This window comes from Bos grunniens, chromosome 9 (genome assembly GCF_055505025.1).
Source record: "Bos grunniens cultivar Pamir isolate PY7600 chromosome 9, Bosgru_T2T1.0, whole genome shotgun sequence".
NCBI lineage: Eukaryota > Metazoa > Chordata > Mammalia > Artiodactyla > Bovidae > Bos > Bos grunniens.
The window spans coordinates 87104024-87124165 of NC_141173.1; the positions used below are offsets into that span (position 1 = coordinate 87104024).

The window sequence follows — 20142 nt, forward strand, 5'->3', positions numbered from 1 at the left end:
AGACAGTAGGAGTGCTTTCCCAGTTTGCTCCGGGCTTTTCCACTCAGACGGCGTGGACGGGTACAGGGCCCCATTTGTGCATCCATGTGATCTGACAGCACTAGTGGGCAGTGGGGTTTGCCACCCCTGCTCTAGAACATTCCTTCCTGGAGCAGGAATGCACTGTCCATAACACAGGGCCCAGTATATATTGGAAGCCCAGTAAGGACAGTGTTGAATGAGGGCTATGGATCTTGTAACAGTAATTAAACCATACACCTTGAGAGCTGAAAATGTTTATCCTGGTCATTACAAAGAATTGGTTCTAACCACCTAAATCATTACAGTTGATTGTGCCTTCATCTATTGTTCATGGCAAGAGAGAAAGAGAAATAACCCTTCCTTCCAAATATGTTTAATCAGTTTTTCACTAGGAAGACTCTGCCTTTCTTCCTACACATTCTCCCATGTGTGTGTCTAAATGATAAGCATACTTAAACGTTTAGTCTGTGGAAGTGATCTTTGCATCTTTGGTGTGACTCATGTATTTTAAATTGAGGTGATAAAATATTTGCTTTTCTTTGCCTTTGGTTCTTAGTTTTAGAGACTTGGAGGAAAAAGTATCTGGGAAACTTTGATACTTTAAAACTTTAATAGTCCTTCATTTCAATAAATGTTTTACTTGTGTGGGTAGATAAGTATACCCACTTATAGTATATGATTTGAAAATTTTCATTCTTTATAGAGCATTAGTCTATCCAGGGACAGATAATACATCGAAAAGAGGAAGAACATCAATAATTGAAAGGAAAAGGTAGTAAAAGAAAAACTATCATAACATAGCCCTTAAAAAAATAAGAATTGGGGTTTACATTGACAGCTGCACATAATAAAAATATGAGAGAACTTTTTATAAGAAGCTGTGAGAGACATCCCAGTAACCAGTGTAAAAAAAGGGACTTATCTTGTAGCTTTTTTTTCTTGAATCCTATGCAGTTACATTTCATTCTGGAGCAGAAATAATCCAGGGGGCAGGGGCAATGATAGGATCAGAAATGAGGTCTCCAGACAAACTTGGATGGAACATTACAAAGGTGAAAGTCTGAAGATTCATAAAGGTCTCTTACCCACCCGGAAACAGTCCAAGAGGCCTTGAAGTCAGAAGAGAAAGAATGTGAATGAATGAATGAACAAACTACAGAAAAATAAAGCTCAGGGCAAAATAAGGCAGTAGGAAAAAAAAGGCATTTGACTGAGGGTGGAACTATTCTTATAGTATTTTTCTGGTTTTTTTTTGTTGTTTATTTGTTTACTTTTCACTACACATTATGGAAAATTTCAAATATTCATATAAAAGAGAATAGGCCAGTGATCCTCCATCACCCAGTCAATTCTTAGTCACTCATGACTACAGGGTCTCAAGAAACTGAAATTTCCAGTGTATCTAAAATAATCATTCTGACTATTCAGTTTCAATTTCTCTCTTTTAAATCTGTTGTGGATTCTTTATGACCTTCTGAGCTGGGACTATGGGGCCACAGAAAGCAAAGGCTGGAAGCCTTAAAAAAAAAAATCCACAAACATGTTGTTTATGCCCTGGATAACCAGAAGTTGAAAGTGTGACTTTTGCGGTTTGTTTTGGCCTCATAGGCCAAAACTATTAGACTATTGGATGTGAAAGAAAGAAAAGGGAATGCTGAACCTCTTCAGCTGGGAAGGCAAAATCATCAAAATTCTATGAGGTTAAGACAGTTGCTGTGGCTTTTAGAAACTTGTGTGGCCCAAAGGAGTCATAAATCATTTTTATGGTATAAAACCCTTGAAGAACATACTTGGTTTCCCAGGAATGCCTGCCATTCTTACACTCACAAAAGGCTCATGTCCCTCCAGAAGCTCGGGTGGAACCTGATTGGTCTGCTCCACATTGCCTCTGGGAAATACTGAACCATGTAGGGACTTAGCCCATCTCTGAGGCTTCTGTTAACAGGTGAAATGGACAGATATGAGCTGCATGATCTGAGCTGCATGATGCATTTCTTTCCAGTTCATAATTCAACTTTAAGGTAAAATCTGCAGTGGCCCTTCTGGTCCCTGGCCTAAGTTTTAACAGCATCTTTTCCTTCTGGGGTTACATGGAAAGCAGTCAAGAGTTAAAATGTATTTCTATGGTCTTGTTAAGATCCAGAGTGGGAAAGCTATAGATCCCTAAGATCCCCTGGCCATCCACTCAAATGATACCATACTACCATCCCCACAGGAAAGCCCACAGAATGGTGACCTGTCTGTTTCCTATGTGACTCGGTAGGAGAGAGGGGGGTTAGACCTCTCCATAAACCCAACTTCCTGCTTATTTTAAGTGTTTGATCTGCTTCTCAACATTAGTCATATTAGAAGGTCACAGAGCCCCATTGACTGTGTGCTTCCAAATAGAATCAACATAGCCCCTTTCTGCAGGGACTGTTGCCGTACCTATGCCCGGCTGAATGCTCAGGGCAGAACTGGCCTGGGATCAGGGGGCTGGTTAACCATGACAGCACTTTCAGAGCTCACGGCAGAGCTGTCGGTGGCAGAGGTCCACCACGTGGATCTTTCTGGGCCTTGGAGACTAGAATCACAAAATCCCAAGTTCATTATTCCTCTAAGTGGAGCGCACATCTGGAAAGTACCTTTTCTAGGAAGGAGTAGGATAGAGGTCATTTAATGACATTTCGGTCTTCCAGATGTCTACTAAAAAAAAGTATCCACAATGATATATCAGTATCCACAATATCATTTAAAGACTTTTTGATTAAAATGCAACAGTGCTTGCTTTCTGGGTTTCACTTTGCTGCTGAATTTTTTATGATGTTGTTTATTGAAAAGCAGCACTGTCTTCTGAAAGCTTTTACCAGATTCCCATGGTGATTTGCTAGGCATAGCACAACTCAAATTAAAATTTCATCATCTTCAAAGGCTACTTTTATGAGCTATAAAAGAGCACCTGCCTGGCCCCGCATGGGTACCATAATACAGAGGAGAAGCACGAAGCTTTTCTTCCAAAAGTTTAGAGCCTGTATCATACTAATAAAGAAAATGTAGAGCGAAGATTACACCATTTTCATGTTTGTGGTTTACTTCAAATGTTGGAACTTTTGGCAACACTTGAAGCAATTAAAAGACTCAAAGTAATGTCATTATAATAGAATCATTGCTACGATATATTAATGTCTTGCAGGGTCTGTAAGAAGAATCCTCAGAACTCACACTGTTTGAGGTCTGGCTTAAACTGTGCTCTGGCCCGGTGCCTCTGACATCCTTATGAAGCAGAAATGATCACATTTCAATAAACATGTGACCTTGCTTTGGCATGGCCTTGACATTTTACCAAGATTCTTTCCTCTGACTCGGCAAGATGCACTCCTTATATCCATCCCCCACACTTGTGCATTCAGGATTCCTTCCAGTAGAACTTCCTACAAGAAAAAAAAAAAAAAGCATGAACAGCCCATGCAGGACCCCAAGCAAGATGGTATACTGATTTTATGCTCCCTTGACCCCCAAACACATAACAATGATAGATAGAATATTTAAAAAGGAAATACACAGAGTGTCCCCAAGGCTGGAACAATACCAGAGGAATGAGCAGCAGTGGAATCACAGATCAGCTGATCTCTGGTCCAGAATCAGGTGGTGGCAGCCACACACTGGACTCCGTGTGAAGATGGAGGCCAGCACCAGGCTCCATGCCACATCCTGAGGCAGACAGCCATACTTCCCTCACTCTCAAGCAAAGAAAGCCAAACACAATGGCCACTACCCTGTCACTGGAACCATGGCTTTTAAAGGGTAAACCTAGAGAGGGAGTAAAACAAAGTCATGGCCTCATAAGTAGGAAGTGAACCAAATTCTTCCTTTTTGGTAACCAGATCTGTTATTCCCATTATTCCCATCAGAGAACTAATAGCCCTCTCTACCTCTTTTTCCTGAGTCTTCCTTCAACTGGTCACTGAATTCAGTTCTCATGATTTATGATTCTATAAAAATTTATGCCTGAAAAATTTTTCAAAATGGGCTTTCATTCCCTGTGAGAATATTCCCATTATTCTCATAGGATGGGAACTTCAGATGGGACCTGGTCCTGGCCTAGTGCCAGGAGTCCTGATAGGAGTAACTGCAAAACCACTAGGGAAGGACAGGGACTGGAAGGAAGAGAGAGAGAGAGGGCGAGAACGAAAATGAGTCTCCTACTCAAAATGAACCTACCGGCCAAATAATCTAAGCAAGCACATGAAACAAACTGTAATACCAAGAAAAGCAACAAAATCTACTGTTGAGACAGAAATTCATTCCAGTTATCTTTACAGAACAATTGGCAAAGACTTATTAAGTATGCCCAGGATGTTGAGAAGATAAAAGTGTGAATAGCTTCCATTAAGAGCAGGAAATTGCAGGACAAACACTTGAAACAAGAACATTATGATATTAATAAATAATTAATAATAAATCTTGAAAATGAAAAATATGGTAATTGAAATAAAAACTTAATGGCCGTGGAAATAAAAGCTTAAGAAATGGATTAAACTTTGAACTGAGTAGAGTGAAAGAGGAGCTTTATGAATTAGAAAGTAGGCATGAAGAATTGATCAAAACTTCAATTCAGAAATGTCAAGAGAGAGAGGGAGAAAGAAATAGACAGAAGGAGCAGTTAAAAGATGTGGGAAAGGTGGTAAATTTCCAACAGTCAGTCAATAGGAGTTTCAAAAAAGAATGGTGAAATGGTAGGGAAGCAGTATTTGAAGCTATTGAAGGACAAAATAGTCTAAAATCCAAGGTGTGATTCTTCAGACTGAAAGCATACGTAAGAACTGAATGGAATAAACAAAGTTAAATTTACACTCAAATATTTTGAAATAAAGCTGCAGGATATCAAGGAAAAGGAAGACAAGCGGATGACTAGTGAAAGAAGCATAATTAGGCTGATAATCGGATTTCCCATCAGCAGCAGTAGATCCCAGATGGCAGTAGAGTAATATCTTCAGAATGCTGAGGAAAATAATCGTCAATCCAGGATTTCATAGGGGCTTCCCGGGTGGTGCTGGTGGTAAAGAACCCACCTGCCAATGCAAGAGACAAAGAAACATGGGTACTATCCCTGGGTCGGGAAGATCCCCTGAAGTAGGAAATGTCAACCCTGGAGCATCCTATGGACAGAGAAGCCTGAAGGGCTACGGTCCATAGGGTCGCAAAGAGTCAGACACGACTGATGCAACTTAGCACGCACGCACACGAAATCAGATCGCTTTAGACTATATCAGGGCATCATAGATGTAAACTTTATAAGAAAGTTCTGGCTGAACGTTTAAAATCAGAATCCCAGGTAAAGTTTATCTTGTGTTTTGTTTCTAATCAACAGCATCAAAGAATTAATTGCCCTCTCTACCCCTTTAGGGGCTTCCCTGGTGGCTCAGACGGTCAAGCGTCTGCCTGCAATGCAGGTGACCCGGGTTCAATCCCTGGCTTGGGAAGATCCCCTGGAGAAGGAAATGGGGACCCACTCCAGTACTCTTGCCTGGAAAATTCCATGGACAGAGGAGCCTCGTAGGCTACAGTCCATGGGGTGGCAAAGAGTCAGACACGACTGAGCGACTTCACTTTCACTTCTACCTCTTTTTCCTGAGTCTTCCTCCCACTAGTCACTGAATTCAGTTCTCATGATTTATTATTCTATAAAAATTTATGCCTGAAAAATTTTTCAAGATGGGCTTTCATAAAATGTCCCACTTGTATAAAATTTAAGGTATCCAAAGATTTCATAAATCCACTGGGGCTAACCTCTGTTTAAAGACATTCTTGGTTCAGATATGCCAGGCGTTATATGTAGAAGGAAGGGAAACGATAGTTAGCCAAAAAAATTGTAATTATGAAAATGAATTTTCATAATGAATTCCACTTTTACTTTTGAAAATGTTTGTACAAAACTGGGTCGGGCCCAGTGTTTTTACACTAGGATCTGTAGACATTTATTTGCCTAATAAAATAACCACCCAGCCTGGCAAAACTCTGCATACTTGGCAGTCCCTTCTGCCCAGGAGCCTGGAACAGCATTGGCCCAGCAGGTGTGGTTTTCAAAAGGTTCAGAGGGTTGAATTCGGGAAGTCTGCCCAGCCCTCCACCTGTGTGCAGTGTGCCTTCCCGAAGGCCAGGTTCATTCCCAACTTCTCTTAGGTTCAAAAGACCTCTATTCATTCACAATTGATAATGAAAACTAAAATAACCAAGGGATTGACCCTATACACCAAAATTGTAACATTTCTTTTCAATAAAAGAGGCCATGTACTTTTAAAATTAATTTATTTTAATCGGAGGCTAATTACTTTATAATATTGTAGTGGCTTTTGCCATACATTGACATGAATCAGCCATGGGTGTACATGTGTTCCCCATCCTGAGCCCCCCTCCCACATCCCTCCCCATTCCATCCCTCAGGGTCATCCCAGTACACCAGCCCTGAGCACCCTTTCTCATGCTTTGAACCTGGACTGGCGATCTGTTTCATATATGGTAATATACATGTTTCAATACTATTCTCTCAAATCATCCCACCCTCACCTTCTCCCACAGAGTCCAAAAGTCTGTTCTTTACATCTGTGTCTCTTTTGCTGCCTCGCATTTAGGGTCATCGTTACCATCTATTTTTGACTTGTAGAATATAGATACTCTATAGCGTTTAACACTATTATATACATATGAAACCTACTCTTCTGCTTGCTGGCATAGGTTTGGTAGCCCTCTTTCCTTAAAGGGTGAGGTGGTGGTGGTGGTTAGTCACTAAGTCGTATCCGACTCTTGCAACCCCATGGACTGTAGCCCGCCAGGCTTCTCTGTCCATGAGATTCTCCAGGCAAGAATACTGGAGTGGGTTGCCATTTCCTTCTGCAAGGGAATCTTCCCGACCCTGGAATCAAACCTGGGTCTCCTGCATTGCAGGCAGGTTCTTTCTCAACTGAGCTACAAGGGAAGCCCAAAGGGTGAGGTAGGGGGAAGAACAGAACTCTCAACTTCTTGGGCCTTCGGAAAGAAAGGAAGAAGAAAAAATGTTTTCCTAGACTGGTGATTTTTTTCACAAGGTGCTCTTTGATCATAGGACCCAGTCATGACCCAACTAGTAAGATCTGACTTCTTGGGCCCTAGGATTGGAATCACCTGCTTATGTAGGGCAATGGAACGGGTGGGCTGTTGGGGGGCTCTTGCTAGCTGTTCCAGTATCTTGAACCTCTGTGTGCTGGTCTGAAATAATGATTTTCAGATTTAGAACCTTTGTATCAACTGAAACCTTATAAAAAGCCCAATACATAAACCCAGGCAAAGCACAGCTCTTCCGGTTTAAATAGGGCTGAAGGACCTGGAGTCCTGTCCATCTGGGTACACCTCCCCCACCATGGACCATGTATACCTCAACTTTTCGCTTTTCTGAAACTTCTTAGACGCTTCCTTTCTGGGCCGAGGATTAGCCATAGGATTGGAGAGGGCTTGATGATGCAAGATCATGGGATGAATGAGAAACATACTGGAGACTCCACTTATTTTGTCTTACTAAATGAGCAAAGTCCCAGGACCACTGGTAAGAGGTGTGGAGACTTTTTTGACTGGGGACCAAGGATGCTGAGAATGCTGCAATCCACACTATGTAAGTTGCATGTGCTTTGTCTACTCAGAGGGTTCACCAGGAGTTGCCTTGAAACTGCTGTCAGGTCCTGAATTCTTCCCCAGCTTCTAGAGCCTTTCCTTCTCTACAAGTGGACTGGAGGATGCTAACGCTCATTCTGCCTGGAATGCCACCAAAACCTGGGCCTCCTCTGGGACCAGGGGAGAATTGTAGGCAAGGGAGACGGATGAGCCAGGCATGGAATTCCTTACTGGCACAAGGTTGCTGCTCATGAACAGTAACCAGCTCTTCAAAATCTCCCAGAGGTTCTTCTTTAAAATGGAGATTTCTAGCCTGGTCCCCAGAGAACCCATTTACATCAAGCACTCTGGAAGGCCCGTCTGGGAATTAATATTTTTAACAGGTGCCCTGCCTGATTGTTATTCCCACCGCATTGTCAATAAGAATTCTTCAAAGTTTTTGAACAGGGGGCTGATGTGGATGAATTTGTATTTCAGCTGAGTTAGTGCAGCAACTCTGTGCAGAGTGCATTTGGGCAGAAGAAATGGAAGGGATACTACGTAGCAGCGGATGAGTTGAGCGGGGATTGAGGTGTGGAATGGGTGGGAGAACGAAGATTAAGAAACCTTTCAAGGGGTCAAGTTGCAGGGTGGGGCCGTTGAGTGCCGTGGAGAGTAACGGTGAGAGAGGAGTCAGGGAGGACCTGCAGGGATCCCGCTGTGGTGCCTGGGTGTCCACTGGGTGCTGTGGGGCCTTTGGCACTTAGTCTTATTCATCACAGTCCAGCCAGTGAAAATGTTACAGGAGCAAACCAACACAAGATGATTTTGCTAAAAGATCAAAGTGAAGGAAGATGAACCCACAAAGAAAACCTAGAGAGTGTAAGTGTACACTTTTAAAAATAGCATAGTTTAGAATAAATTTCAACCAAACTGGTCTTTTTTGTTGTAGTTTTGGCAGTTAAATAGACTCAGTTATCTGGAAAGTGTATTTATACAAGATATCTCATTTCCCTAATAAATTGAGCATATGGTCAGAGTGGGGTCTTATGTTTATACCCCATCTTAAAAGTGAGCTAGATGGGCAGGAGAGTGTTTCGTGGGTTGCCGTGGTAGATACCAGGATCCGAGGACCAGATAAGAAAATCGTAGATCAAGCACTGGCAAGGGGTCCAGTTTGGCTAAAGTCATCACCATGATGATGACCTTAGAGCAGATTTTAAAATATATATTAAGGTTTTCATTTAAAACAACCTTACCCTAGAAGTACTGCATAGGAAGAAAAAAATGAAGTGCATCATCATTTTAAACTATGTACGAAGAGAACACAGGTGATTGTAAAACAACAGGAGACAGTAAAGCCTAACACTAAAGATAAAATGATTAACTCTAGGGGAAAACCAAATGGCCCCGGGGGCACTGGACAGTGCCCATCAGAGCGGGATGCTAGAGGAGCAGCCGTGTTGACACTTGTCACAGTTGGTGGGGGAAACTGAAAGGTCACTCTTTGAAGATCTGGGTTCCAGTAAGAGTGGACCGAGTGAGTGGCCAAGACCAGCCTCCTGAGGCCACAAGTTCTTGAGCTGCCGGGAAGCAACACCACTTGGGTGCTGTGGCTAAGCCACAGGCAGCTAAGTGCGTGGGTCTTCACAGCTCGTTTCCGGCTTCCGCTTGGCCTTACACCTGAGTCACCTTTTATTTATGCCCTCCTATAGCATTTCCATAAGCTGGTTGTGGCCAACACCATTCATCAACCTAATGGGCTCAAATGGAACACTTTGAAATCTCCCAGGACACGTCTTGCTCTAAGAAAGAAAGGTTAACAACAATTTTTCAACTCGGAATTTACGTCTTCCCATAAATTGACCTCGAGAGGTTATTTGTGGATTCCAATAGAGGAAAGTCCTTCTGAGGTCCCTGTGGTCCTCGGCCCTCCCGGCCCCCACCAGCTGATGTCCTCTGCCCACTCCTTCGAGATCTCTGGGGACAGCATGGCGGTTGTATGTCTTGGCTTAATCCCTCTGCCATCTGTCCATTCATTCTCTGAGTATTTATTGCAGCCCTGCTTTTTCCAGGCAGGGTGCTAAGCACTGGAGATGCAGCGAACAGACATCTGTGCTCTCCTGGACTCACCACCTAAACAAACAATTACACAAGTTCTTATTAAAAGGCAACTGGAAAGTGGACTCGGAGGAGCGCAGGTGCTGTGAGAGTTTCTGTGGGAGGCTTTGCTGGACTTTGTTGCCCCACCCCTGGTGTTAATGCAGGTCTCTGGGGGGCTGACCGTGTATGGACAGGATCTCTGGACACCCCCTAAATCACCATCGCATTACTCAGCCGTTTACTGTGAAATCTCTACCTCAGAGGACAGACCCTCTGTCTCAGATGATGACGGCCTCGCTGGAGTGTCCTGTGCCCTGCTTCTCACCCAGCTCCAGGCTCCCTCTCTTTGACCCCCGCCCAGTTACTGGGCGCTCTGACCTGAGGCTTAGGTCCCCTGGGGGACGCCAGCTGCCAGACGATACCTGGAAGCTGCGCATCCTCAAAGCAAAGCCCAGTCACCCGCCTACACAAGTTTTACTTTGTTTTCCAATGTGTTTGTTGTTGTCTAGTCGCTAAGTTGTGTCTGGTTCTTTGCGATCCCATGTGGTGTAGCCCACCAGGTTTCTCTGTCCATGGTATTTCCCAGGCAAGAATACCAGACTGGGTTGCCATTTCCTCCTCCAGGGAATCTTCCCAACCCAGGGATCACACCCCAGTCCCTTAGGTCTCCTGCATTGGCAGGCAGATTCTTCACCACTAAGCAACCAGGCAAGCCCTTTACAATGTGTAGCTCTCAAACTTTTCTGATGGTAAAACTAAAATACATACGTTACAATAAAAGCGAACATTCCAAACATGAATCAAATACAAGTTCAATATATTCACACCTTCCATTGCATCTACCACCATAAATAACTTCTTTGAACAGTTTGGTGTTTATCCTTCAAGATATTTGAGTCCTTTTGTAAACACATAAGTTTATTTTTGTGTTGTCCTACATGTTCATATTGTCCTGTGATCGACTTTATTTTACCTGCAAATATCGTGAACAGTTTTTAGGACAGTGTGTGTAGATCCTCCTTCTCCTTTCTGGGTGCTCCGTGGTGTTTCCCGGTAGGAATGCGCCAGAACTGCTCTGTGAATCAGTCCCCCATTAATGAACTGTGAGCTCAGCCATATGTTGTTGTCATAAATCTTACAGCAATGAATAGTCTCATACATACATCTCTCTGTGTCAAATTCTTCCTAGAAAGGTATTTTGGGTCTAACATCCTGCATTTTTAATGGGCTTTCATACACAATGAGGTGCTCTTAACCACCCTTCACGTCACGCGTGGCTGGATGTGCTGGTGCTCACTGTTCCATTGGCTTCTAGTATATTCCTCTCTGGGAACTACACACCTCTGCTTCCCATGATAGACCCAGGTGTTTAACTACAGTCTGTTTTTTTGCTGAATCTCTATTCCAGTTGAACTGTGTAATTTATTTAATGGTTATATAAACCAAAGAAGCATGAAGGAGAAAAGGTTGTCCTAAAAAAAAAAAAAAAAGATGTTTAAGTTTTGTTTTTCTAACCACCAACTTGAACTAAAAAAAATTTTTAAATAACTAACCATTTACACAAATCATATCAGATTCAGTGGCTTCAACTGACTTATAAACTCCACTGACTGTACAGGGACCATGTTTGCTGAATCTCTTTCTTCCAGTTGAATTCATTATTATAATTGTGTAATTTATTTAATTGTTACGTAAACTAAAGAAGCATGAGGGGGAAAAGAAAAGGTTGTCCTAAAAAAAAGAAAAAAAGACATGTAAGTTATGTTTTTCCAACTACAAGCTGGAACTAAAAAAAAATTTTTAATAACTAACCACTTGCACAAATCATATCAGATTCAGTGGTTTCAACTGACTTATAAACTCCTTTGGCCATGGGACCGCTCTTAATCTGCTTTGCCAGTAATATTTCTGAAAAGCATCCCACAGCTGTTTGGTTTGTTTGTAAATTGGGTTATCTTTTCTCCTTAGAAATACCTAATAACCAGACATATCTTTTTTTTTTTTTTTTTCACTCAGTCGTGTCCAACTCTTTGCGACCCCATGAACTATATCCTACCAGGTTCCTCCATCCATGGGATTTTCCAGGCAAGAGTACTGGAGTGGGTTGCCATTTCCTTCTCCACAGACATGTCTTATGTGGGGTATTCAATGTAATCTGCCTTAATGAAAGTGGATTTTTAGCCCTCTTTTTCATCTCACATCAAGCTACTGTAAGCTCCAGTAATGCTGACAAAGACCGTACGTTCAGCCTCATAGAAAAGAAATTTTCTGTCCGGAAATTACAAATTTGCTATCTGGGAATGGCAACTGTTGCCTTTGAAAGTGAGAGAATGTCTGTAGGCAAACATCCACTTTCTAACCTAATATAACATTAGAAATGGTTTTACAGCCCCTCCAAAATTTACAAACCCTTTATGTGACTATGTTCAATACTTAAGCATTTGTTATGGGCTTCCCATGCGGCTCAGTGGTAAAGAATCCACTTGCCAAGCAGGAGATGTAGATTCAATCCCTGTGTGGGAAAGATCCCCCGGAGAAAGATCTCCCACTCCAGTATTCTTGTCTGGGAAATTCCATGGACAGAGGAGCCTGGTGGGCTACAGTCCATGGGGTCAGGGGTTGCAAAGAGTCAGACACGACTTAGCAACTGAATAACAACAAGTATTATTTGGACATGTGGATACACAGGGAAACGCATTTCTACAGGGTTGGCTATATAGGGATCTCTGATGAAGTCTGGATGAACTAAGAATTAAATCATACTGAATCCATTCAACAAATATTTGTTAAATGCCCACTATATACTTTCCAGTTTCTCATAACTGCTGGGGCCTCAACTAGCCACAGCCAGCAGGACTGCTCCAAGACACTTGTGATCTAGGCAGAGACTTCAGGCCATGGGGAAACACAAAACTTCAGTTACCTCAACAGAACAAACATTCCCTGAAACGCTGGGACCACGTGTGCACCTGCCCGGTGGAGCAGGCTGGTGTGAGGCAAAAAAAGCAAATCTTCCCACGAACCTCATCAGTTTTCTACATCTTCTCAAAGCGTTTCCATGTCATTGAAGTACCAATTTTGCTTACCCTCTTGACGCTTGGCAGAGCCCTGCAGAGACCACCAGCTTTCTCACTGCCGTGTTTTCTCTTCTAGGACATCAATGAGTGTATTCTTGAAAACTACCCCGAGTGTTCCAACCCCAGGTTATTTTACATCATTCCGTATTTCTGTGGACAGCACCCCAGATGCAGGTAAAGACCGAAACAGGCTCATGACATGCTTACGTGGACGACGATGGTAGGAAACCCACCAGCTGGCTCTCAGGCACCTTCTGTGACCGCAGTCTCCCTACCTTCTGGAATTCAGTTAATGTTTATTGCTAATCTCTCAAGATCACATTTGAGACTCTGAATGTCTTATAAATAAGGAAATTAACAAAGCAAGATCTAGAGGGGGCCTTGGGGACCACCCCTAAAGCTGTGTAACTGAAATGCCAATCAAACTTTTCTTCATTCTTAACATACACCTGTCACTACCCAGCTCATGAGATAGTAAAACCCAGGGGGGTGCACCCAGCCTGCTCCTCTGCAGTGACAGCTTCACTGATGGGTGTCCTTGCAGGTGTGGTGTGTCTAACTGGGTCAAAACAGGGATGCTCACTTGGAAAATTCAAGTGTCTCTCTCTTGAGACACTTAGAAAAGAAGAAAGTACTTTTAGTGATCACTCCTCAGCCTTATTTGAATGCCAGACCCTTTTCTATAAGGTGACTTATTCAGACACTTTATGTGGTCCACCCACCTCCTCTGCATCCCTGGGGAACTTCTTAGGAATCCCCACCTAATCCCAGTCTCTGAGACGGGGTCCAGGCTACTGTGACCCCCTCCCCAGGTAGTTCTGATCCAGCTACACTGGAAACTCACTGTACACTAGACGTGTGTGGCCTCCAGAAGAAATGGTGGTAATGATGAATATTATCTTTGCTTGGTGGAAAATAAACCCAGATGCCAGAAGTGACATTTCCCTCCAAAGGAGAGGTTGATTAGAAGGTCTAAAGAGAGGGGGGGGTTGGGAGCAGGGGACACACAGCTGTCTCAAGTTGCAGTTTATTTATTCATTGTACTTTTTGCTGACACTGTGGTTGCTGCTTAGTTATTACCGACGTTTTGCTGAATTTACCGCTTTGTTTATGGTCAGAATTCTGGGGCTAGACGTGTCGACTTCATCATAAACTCCTGAGTTCAGGAGGCCTCCCTCAGCCACCCACCCCCTGTAATACACGCCTTCTGCTTCAGGGTCAGGGCTTCAGATCCTGGGAAGATCTGGGGCCCAATGTCTCCCTTTCTGACACAATGAACATATTTATTCCAAGAAACATGATTATAACTCCTTAAAGTACTTTCTAAATTGTATATTTCCCAGCCTTGGGGCAAGGACTTATGCTTTATCTTGGTCCATGCGTGATGATCGTCAGAACACTTTCAAAATGTCACCTTCTCCCACCTTGACAACGATTATTTGAGCTAAATAAGGATTGTTTAAAATTTTTCAAAAAATAATCCTGGCTTCCCAAATTCCCCCGGATGGTAAAAACCAGTCAGGCCTGGAGCCTAGTTCCTGAGATCTGCAGGCTGGGCTCCTTACAGTGTTGTGGGCTCAGAGATCTGCCTTACGAATGCAAATTAGGCTGTTTCCCTTCTGTAATAATAATTTTAAAAGTTTGTCTTTAAATTTCTCAAAAGAATAAGATGATTAGCAGTCACGACCTGACACCTATTTTGATTTCTACAGAAATCAATATCAGTAAGTTTCCTATGTCTAAACTTCTCACTTTATGGATTCCGTTTGATCCTTCTATTAAAAAGTCATTCTAGGGACGCCCCCGGTGGTTCAGTGGTTAAGACTCTGTGCTTCCAGTGCAGGGGGCATGCGTTCGATCCCTGGTGAGGGAACACATGCTGTGCAGTGTGGCCAATAAATAAATAAGCCATTCTAATCAGCATTTGTTGATATCTAGCTGCCTAGGCCCATGTAACAAACATTTATTTGGGGCTCACTAAGCTCAAGAGCCCCAGGCCTGGCACTATACAGGGGCGATGATGCTGGAGGAGAGATGGTGGGCAGAGGCCAGTTGGACCTCGGCTGGAGATGCTGCATCTGGGCTGGTCCCGGAAGGAAGTGGGGTTTGGACTTTTGTGAATGGGGGCAGGTAGGAGAAAGGAGAAACTTCCAGCATGTTGTTGCTGCATTTGAAAACCAACCTTCGATTTAAAAATCATTTTTCTATCCATAAAGGGAGCCTGGTGAATGGGCCCTTGAAAGAGCAAAACTGAACGTGAATGAAAACTTCCTGCTTGTGGGGATTCTCGAAGAGTTGGAAGACGTGCTGCTTTTACTGGAAAGATTTTTACCTCATTACTTCAAGGGTGTGCTCAGTATCTACAAAGACCCAGGTAACTCCGTCTGTAAGCAGTTCTTCTCTGTTCTGAGGGTGACTCACTTTGAAAAGGAAACTCAGGAAATAAAGACATGGAATCACCTCCTCTGTTAGTGAAGGGAGGTTCCCCTGGTTTCAAAGCAAGGTTAGAACCACGAGATAACAGATCCCAAAGCCTTGAGCGTCGGGGCCAAACATAAACTCACAATGTTTTCAAGGCCTAATGCTTCCATTTCTCCCTCTGGAAAATGAAATTGGCAACATCCCCGTCAGCGTTGTCCTGAACGTGTTGCTGGGGCTTCCGTGGATGGGAGGGTGGGAAAATGGGAGGGAGCCATCGTCTGATGTGCTATCTCTGGCTCTATGTCCATTTAACAAAAGTGAATCCTAGCACATAGAACAGATGAAGCGGCACACTGAGAATACAGTCATGATTTTCCTCTAACAAATGCAGTGGTTTCCAAATAGAAGCGAGAATGCAGCAGAGCGATTACAAGGGTTGCCCGTGGTGTCGCTGTAAATGTGATTACTTTGAGAAGCCCATCGTGTATTTCTCTTATTATAATTTTATCTCAAGAAAATGACAAACAACATTGTTTCTGCCCTGTTCTTCTTAATCTACTGCTGCCACAACACTGCCTAATCACTAATGTATTTATTGTTTGGTTGTTCTGAATTGGGAGGTGTTATTCTGCCTTGTGGAAATAAAGCCCAGGGGAAGGGCTCCCCCAGTACAGCCTCTGCCCCACATGCCCGACAGCCAGGCAGAGACCACGCACTACATCATGAGCAGGTACTGATGCCCGGGTGAAATGGTCTTGTCTACAGGGTCCCTGACTTCTGTTTCATGGTTGGTAGGTGGTAGGTGGCCCTACCACCACCAGGGACTGGTTGGCGGAAGGTGACTGCCTTGGTCTCCCAACTGTCTTATTCAGAGAACAATTCCCACGTACTTACATCAAGGACCTCAAGGTGTGCTCTGCACGTGTGTCTCTGAAGCAGGAAGTACGGTTGGGAGAGCTAGAAGTGTAACAAGCTCTGAATGGTCAGTTTTTTAAATAGGGCCCTCCTTTGCCCTTTCAACACTTCCCCTGGGTTTTGTGTTCTCCTTGGGCACCTTCTGTGAGGTTTATCTATGGTAACACTGAAGGCCGAGCAGCTCCACCGTTGCCATGCCCTGAAGAGTGGCCACCTCCCCAGAGGCAGGGGATGGAAAAATGGAAAATGAGTGTCCACGCCCTCCAGCTTCTCGAGCATTTGAGCCTGTGCAAGGACAAGACCCCCGCATTGTCTTCTCACGGCCACAAACACGTGAGCTGGTGTCAGATAGGTTAACGGAGGCCACTTGATCATTCACACCAGAACCAGTTCCCCTGGGCCTTTTCAGTCTAAACTCACAGATTGCGGCACGCTAAAATAGCTGCTCTTGTACTTTATACAAGAATTTTATAACTGAGTAGACTAGGGGATAGAGAACAGAAACACCGAAGTCTGAGACTCTTAAAACTCTGTAGATTAAACTGACCATGAAGTTGGATTAAAATGCAAACACTCCACTGGCCGTTTTTCTTTGGTGCTTGTCTTATTTTATTTAAAAATTCAGGTCTGTATAGACTGTTTGTAATCCCCTTCCAGCAAGATGAAGAGTATTTAGGCCAGTCTTGCTGCTGAAGTTATTGAAATAACAATAATTGAGGAGCTGGTAAAAATAACGTCTGCTAGTCAAATGGGCCATCACTTATTCTAGATCGGAAAGGTAGTCATTAATCCTTTCCAATCAGTACTAAGGGTTCCAATCACCCACCATTTAGAGAAGCTAAGAACTTCCCTAAATAATATCTCAACTGTTTGTGCACCCCACCCATTCATTTCCACTAAGAAGTTATGCTGATGAGTAAATTTGTTCCATACCAAAAATTTAGTCTTTGAGAAATTTAGTCTTCATAAAGTTTTAAAGAATATATTTGATATTAATGTTTGCATTCTGTGGAGACCCAATTAAGCATATCTCAGAAGAACTTGATGATAATAGGTACTCAAGATGGAATAAAAATGAAAGTTTTCTCCTGATGGGTAACCAAGAGTACATGCTCAAGTATTTCTCACCAGCCCAAGGGCATTTGTGAGGCGGAGGGAGTACCTTGGAACAAGGACTCAGTAAACTCTGCCCAACCTGGATGTGAATTTGAATTGGGAGAACCGAAGCCAAAATAGAGTTACTGGGTAAGAGCAACTTCCTGTCATTAAATTATACAGTCTCATTTTTTATTGATCGATTTCAATTACATTTGCTCATTCCTTACCTTTCAAAACTGAGAGGCTTGGAGCCAGCTCAAAGAATTGAAGAGACTAAGATTCATGGTCATTCACCAAAATGTGAGCAGAAGGGCCACAGTTTACACTTCCTGAGCCACAAGGGTTAACTGGTCATGAATGCTTTTCCACCTTAGCTCTTAAAAACGGACATGCTATGAGGTATCAATATTTTTCTTAGTCATAGTTCCTTTAGGAGGTAAAATCACAGTGGTGTTAAAGGCCAAAGTAAATAAGTAAAATAATTAAAGGCAGGAAATAAGTGAATATCTGTAATAAGAACAGTTCTTTTATTAGCATCCCTCATAGATGCCCTTGACCTAGTTAGTAACCCAGCTGTTGCACTTCAGTAGCCCGGTCTAGCATCCAAATGTGAAACTGTAGGACCTGACTTTAACTTACAACCTTCCTCCTCCCTGAGGACTCGAAAGCTCAGGTGTCCAATCCTTTTCTCTTGTATTTTAAATACTTTCCTTTACTAGCATTACATGAGTATTCATCTTCAATTTGCTTCCTTTACGAATGTAAACATTGGAGCCACAGTAGAGAATTCCTAGATTTTTGCGGACTGTCCTTGTGAATCTGGCCACCAACTACTACAAAGGAAAATATGTGTGATTCCAAACAAATGGCTTCCTTTAAGTTCATTCATAAATCAAGTGCTTTGTCATGTTTCTAAAAAAAAAAAACTGTTTACACTTGAATATTTTTGTAAACGATGATGATGTGCTGTGCTAAGCCGCTTCAGTCATGTCCAACTGTTTGCGACCACGTGGACTGTAGCCCTCCAGGCTTCTCTGTCCCTGGGATTCTCCAGGCAAGAATACCGGAGTGGGTTGCTGTGCCCTCCTCCAGGGGATCTTCCCGACCCAGGGACTGAACCCACATCTCTATGTCTCCTGCATTGGCAGGTGGGTTCTTTCACCACTAGCACCACCTGGGAAGCCCAGTGATGATGATAAATAGAAGAAAATTGTGAATATTTTTTAACTAGGTATGAATGGTAGACTCCTATTAAGAGTATAGCAATGTAAGCTTGGAGTTTTATTGGCTTTGCAGCATTCAAATCTGAGGGTATTAACATACAAAATTAAAACTGGCTAGTTTTAAAAAACAGTTATTCTTTAAGGAAAGAACACTGAGTTGGGAGTTCTCTTTATGCAGTGGTTCTGCCTTTGCAATGGGCTTCCCTGGTGGCTCAGCTGGTAAAGAATCCACCTGCAATATGGGAGACCTGGGTTCGATCCCTGGGTTGGGAAGATCCCCTGGAGAAGGGAAAGGCTACCCACTCCAGTATTCTGGCCTGGAGAGTTCCATGGGCTGTATAGTCCCCGGGGTCACAAAGAGTCAGACATGACTGAGTGACTTTCACTTGACTTCTGCCCATAGGACCCAGAGCAAATGCAACTTTGGGTGGTTGATCGCTAGGATCTATTGGATCTATTATTATGATACTAAGGTATTACATGGAATGTTTTAAGGCACCTCTTTCTACCTTCTGTTGGTTAATACAATTATAGAGTGAAAGTGAAAGTCACAAGCTAAGCCACAAGGGAAGTCCAAGAATACTGGAGTGGATAGCCTATCCCTTGTCCAGCGAATCTTCCTGACCCAGGAATCAACCGGGGTCTCCTGTATTGCAGGCGGATTCTTTACCAACTGAGCTATCAGGGAGTGCTTTTCCCCTGAAAAAAAACACCATCCTCCGCAGTCTCACTGCCTCCTCAATTCCCAGGTATAGTTATGGAGGCTGTCGCCACCTAGAGGACATGGCGAGCCCAGGCTTCAGTGTTGTTCATTCAGAATCTGTCCTTCCCTAAGACAGGGATCCCAATTCACTCTCCGGTCATGCTGTCCACCCCTCTCTCTCACACCATATGGATTTCTGTCAGGGAGACAGGCTACCACAATGATTAGACCACAGGCTCTAGAGTAGACAGCCTGGGTGTTAAAGTCCATCCTCCACCTAAGCAGACAACCAGAGGTAAGGTGTGACTCCTCTACCCCTCAGCTTCCCCATCTATTTAAGACACGTGAACAATACTGTCTGGGAAACCCTGGTGGCTCAGAGGTTAAAGCATCTGCCTGAAATGCGGGAGACCTGGGTTCGATCCCTAGGTTGGGAAGATCCCCTGGAAAAGGAAATGGCAACCCACTCCAGTATTCTTGCCTGGAGAATCCCATGGACGGGGGAGCCTGATGGGCTACAGTCTACAGGGTCGCAAAGAGTCAGACACGACTGAGCAACTTAACTAAACAATACTGTCTATGTCAGAAGGTTGTGGTGAGATGCACCTGATCAAATCCATGTAAAACCCTTAGCCCAGAGCTTAACGTATAATAGTGTCAGTCCTCAGCTGTGACCAACTCTTTGCGACCCCATGAACTGTAGCCCACCAGGTTCCTCTGTCCATGTAATTCTCCAGGCAAGAATACTGGAGTGGGTTGCCATTCCCTTCTCCAGGCGATCTTTCCAACCCAGGGGTCAAACCCGGGTCTCCTGCACTGCAAGCAGATTCTTTACCATCTGAACCACCAGGGAAACCCCAACAGATGGTAAGTGTTCAAAACTTAACTCTTAGCCTGCCAAGCCTCTCCTTACAGGAGAGAGACAGGGCCTGTGTCTGGGAGGAACTAGGGCTTCCACTCTCTTTCTGTAACTTCAGTG

General features: G+C 43.5%; 1 protein-coding gene across 3 annotated transcripts in view; it reads left to right on the forward strand.

Annotated features, from left to right (window-relative positions):
• The window catches only part of UST (uronyl 2-sulfotransferase), a 317213-nt gene that overhangs the window by 252496 nt on the left and 44575 nt on the right, over positions 1 to 20142 (forward strand). For all 3 annotated transcript variants that reach the window (XM_086318226.1, XM_086318225.1, XM_086318224.1), the window contains 2 exons: positions 12880 to 12977; positions 15020 to 15177. In XM_086318226.1, coding sequence (XP_086174352.1) covers positions 12880 to 12977; positions 15020 to 15177 — 256 coding nt within the window. The remainder of the gene's footprint in view (positions 1 to 12879; positions 12978 to 15019; positions 15178 to 20142) is intronic.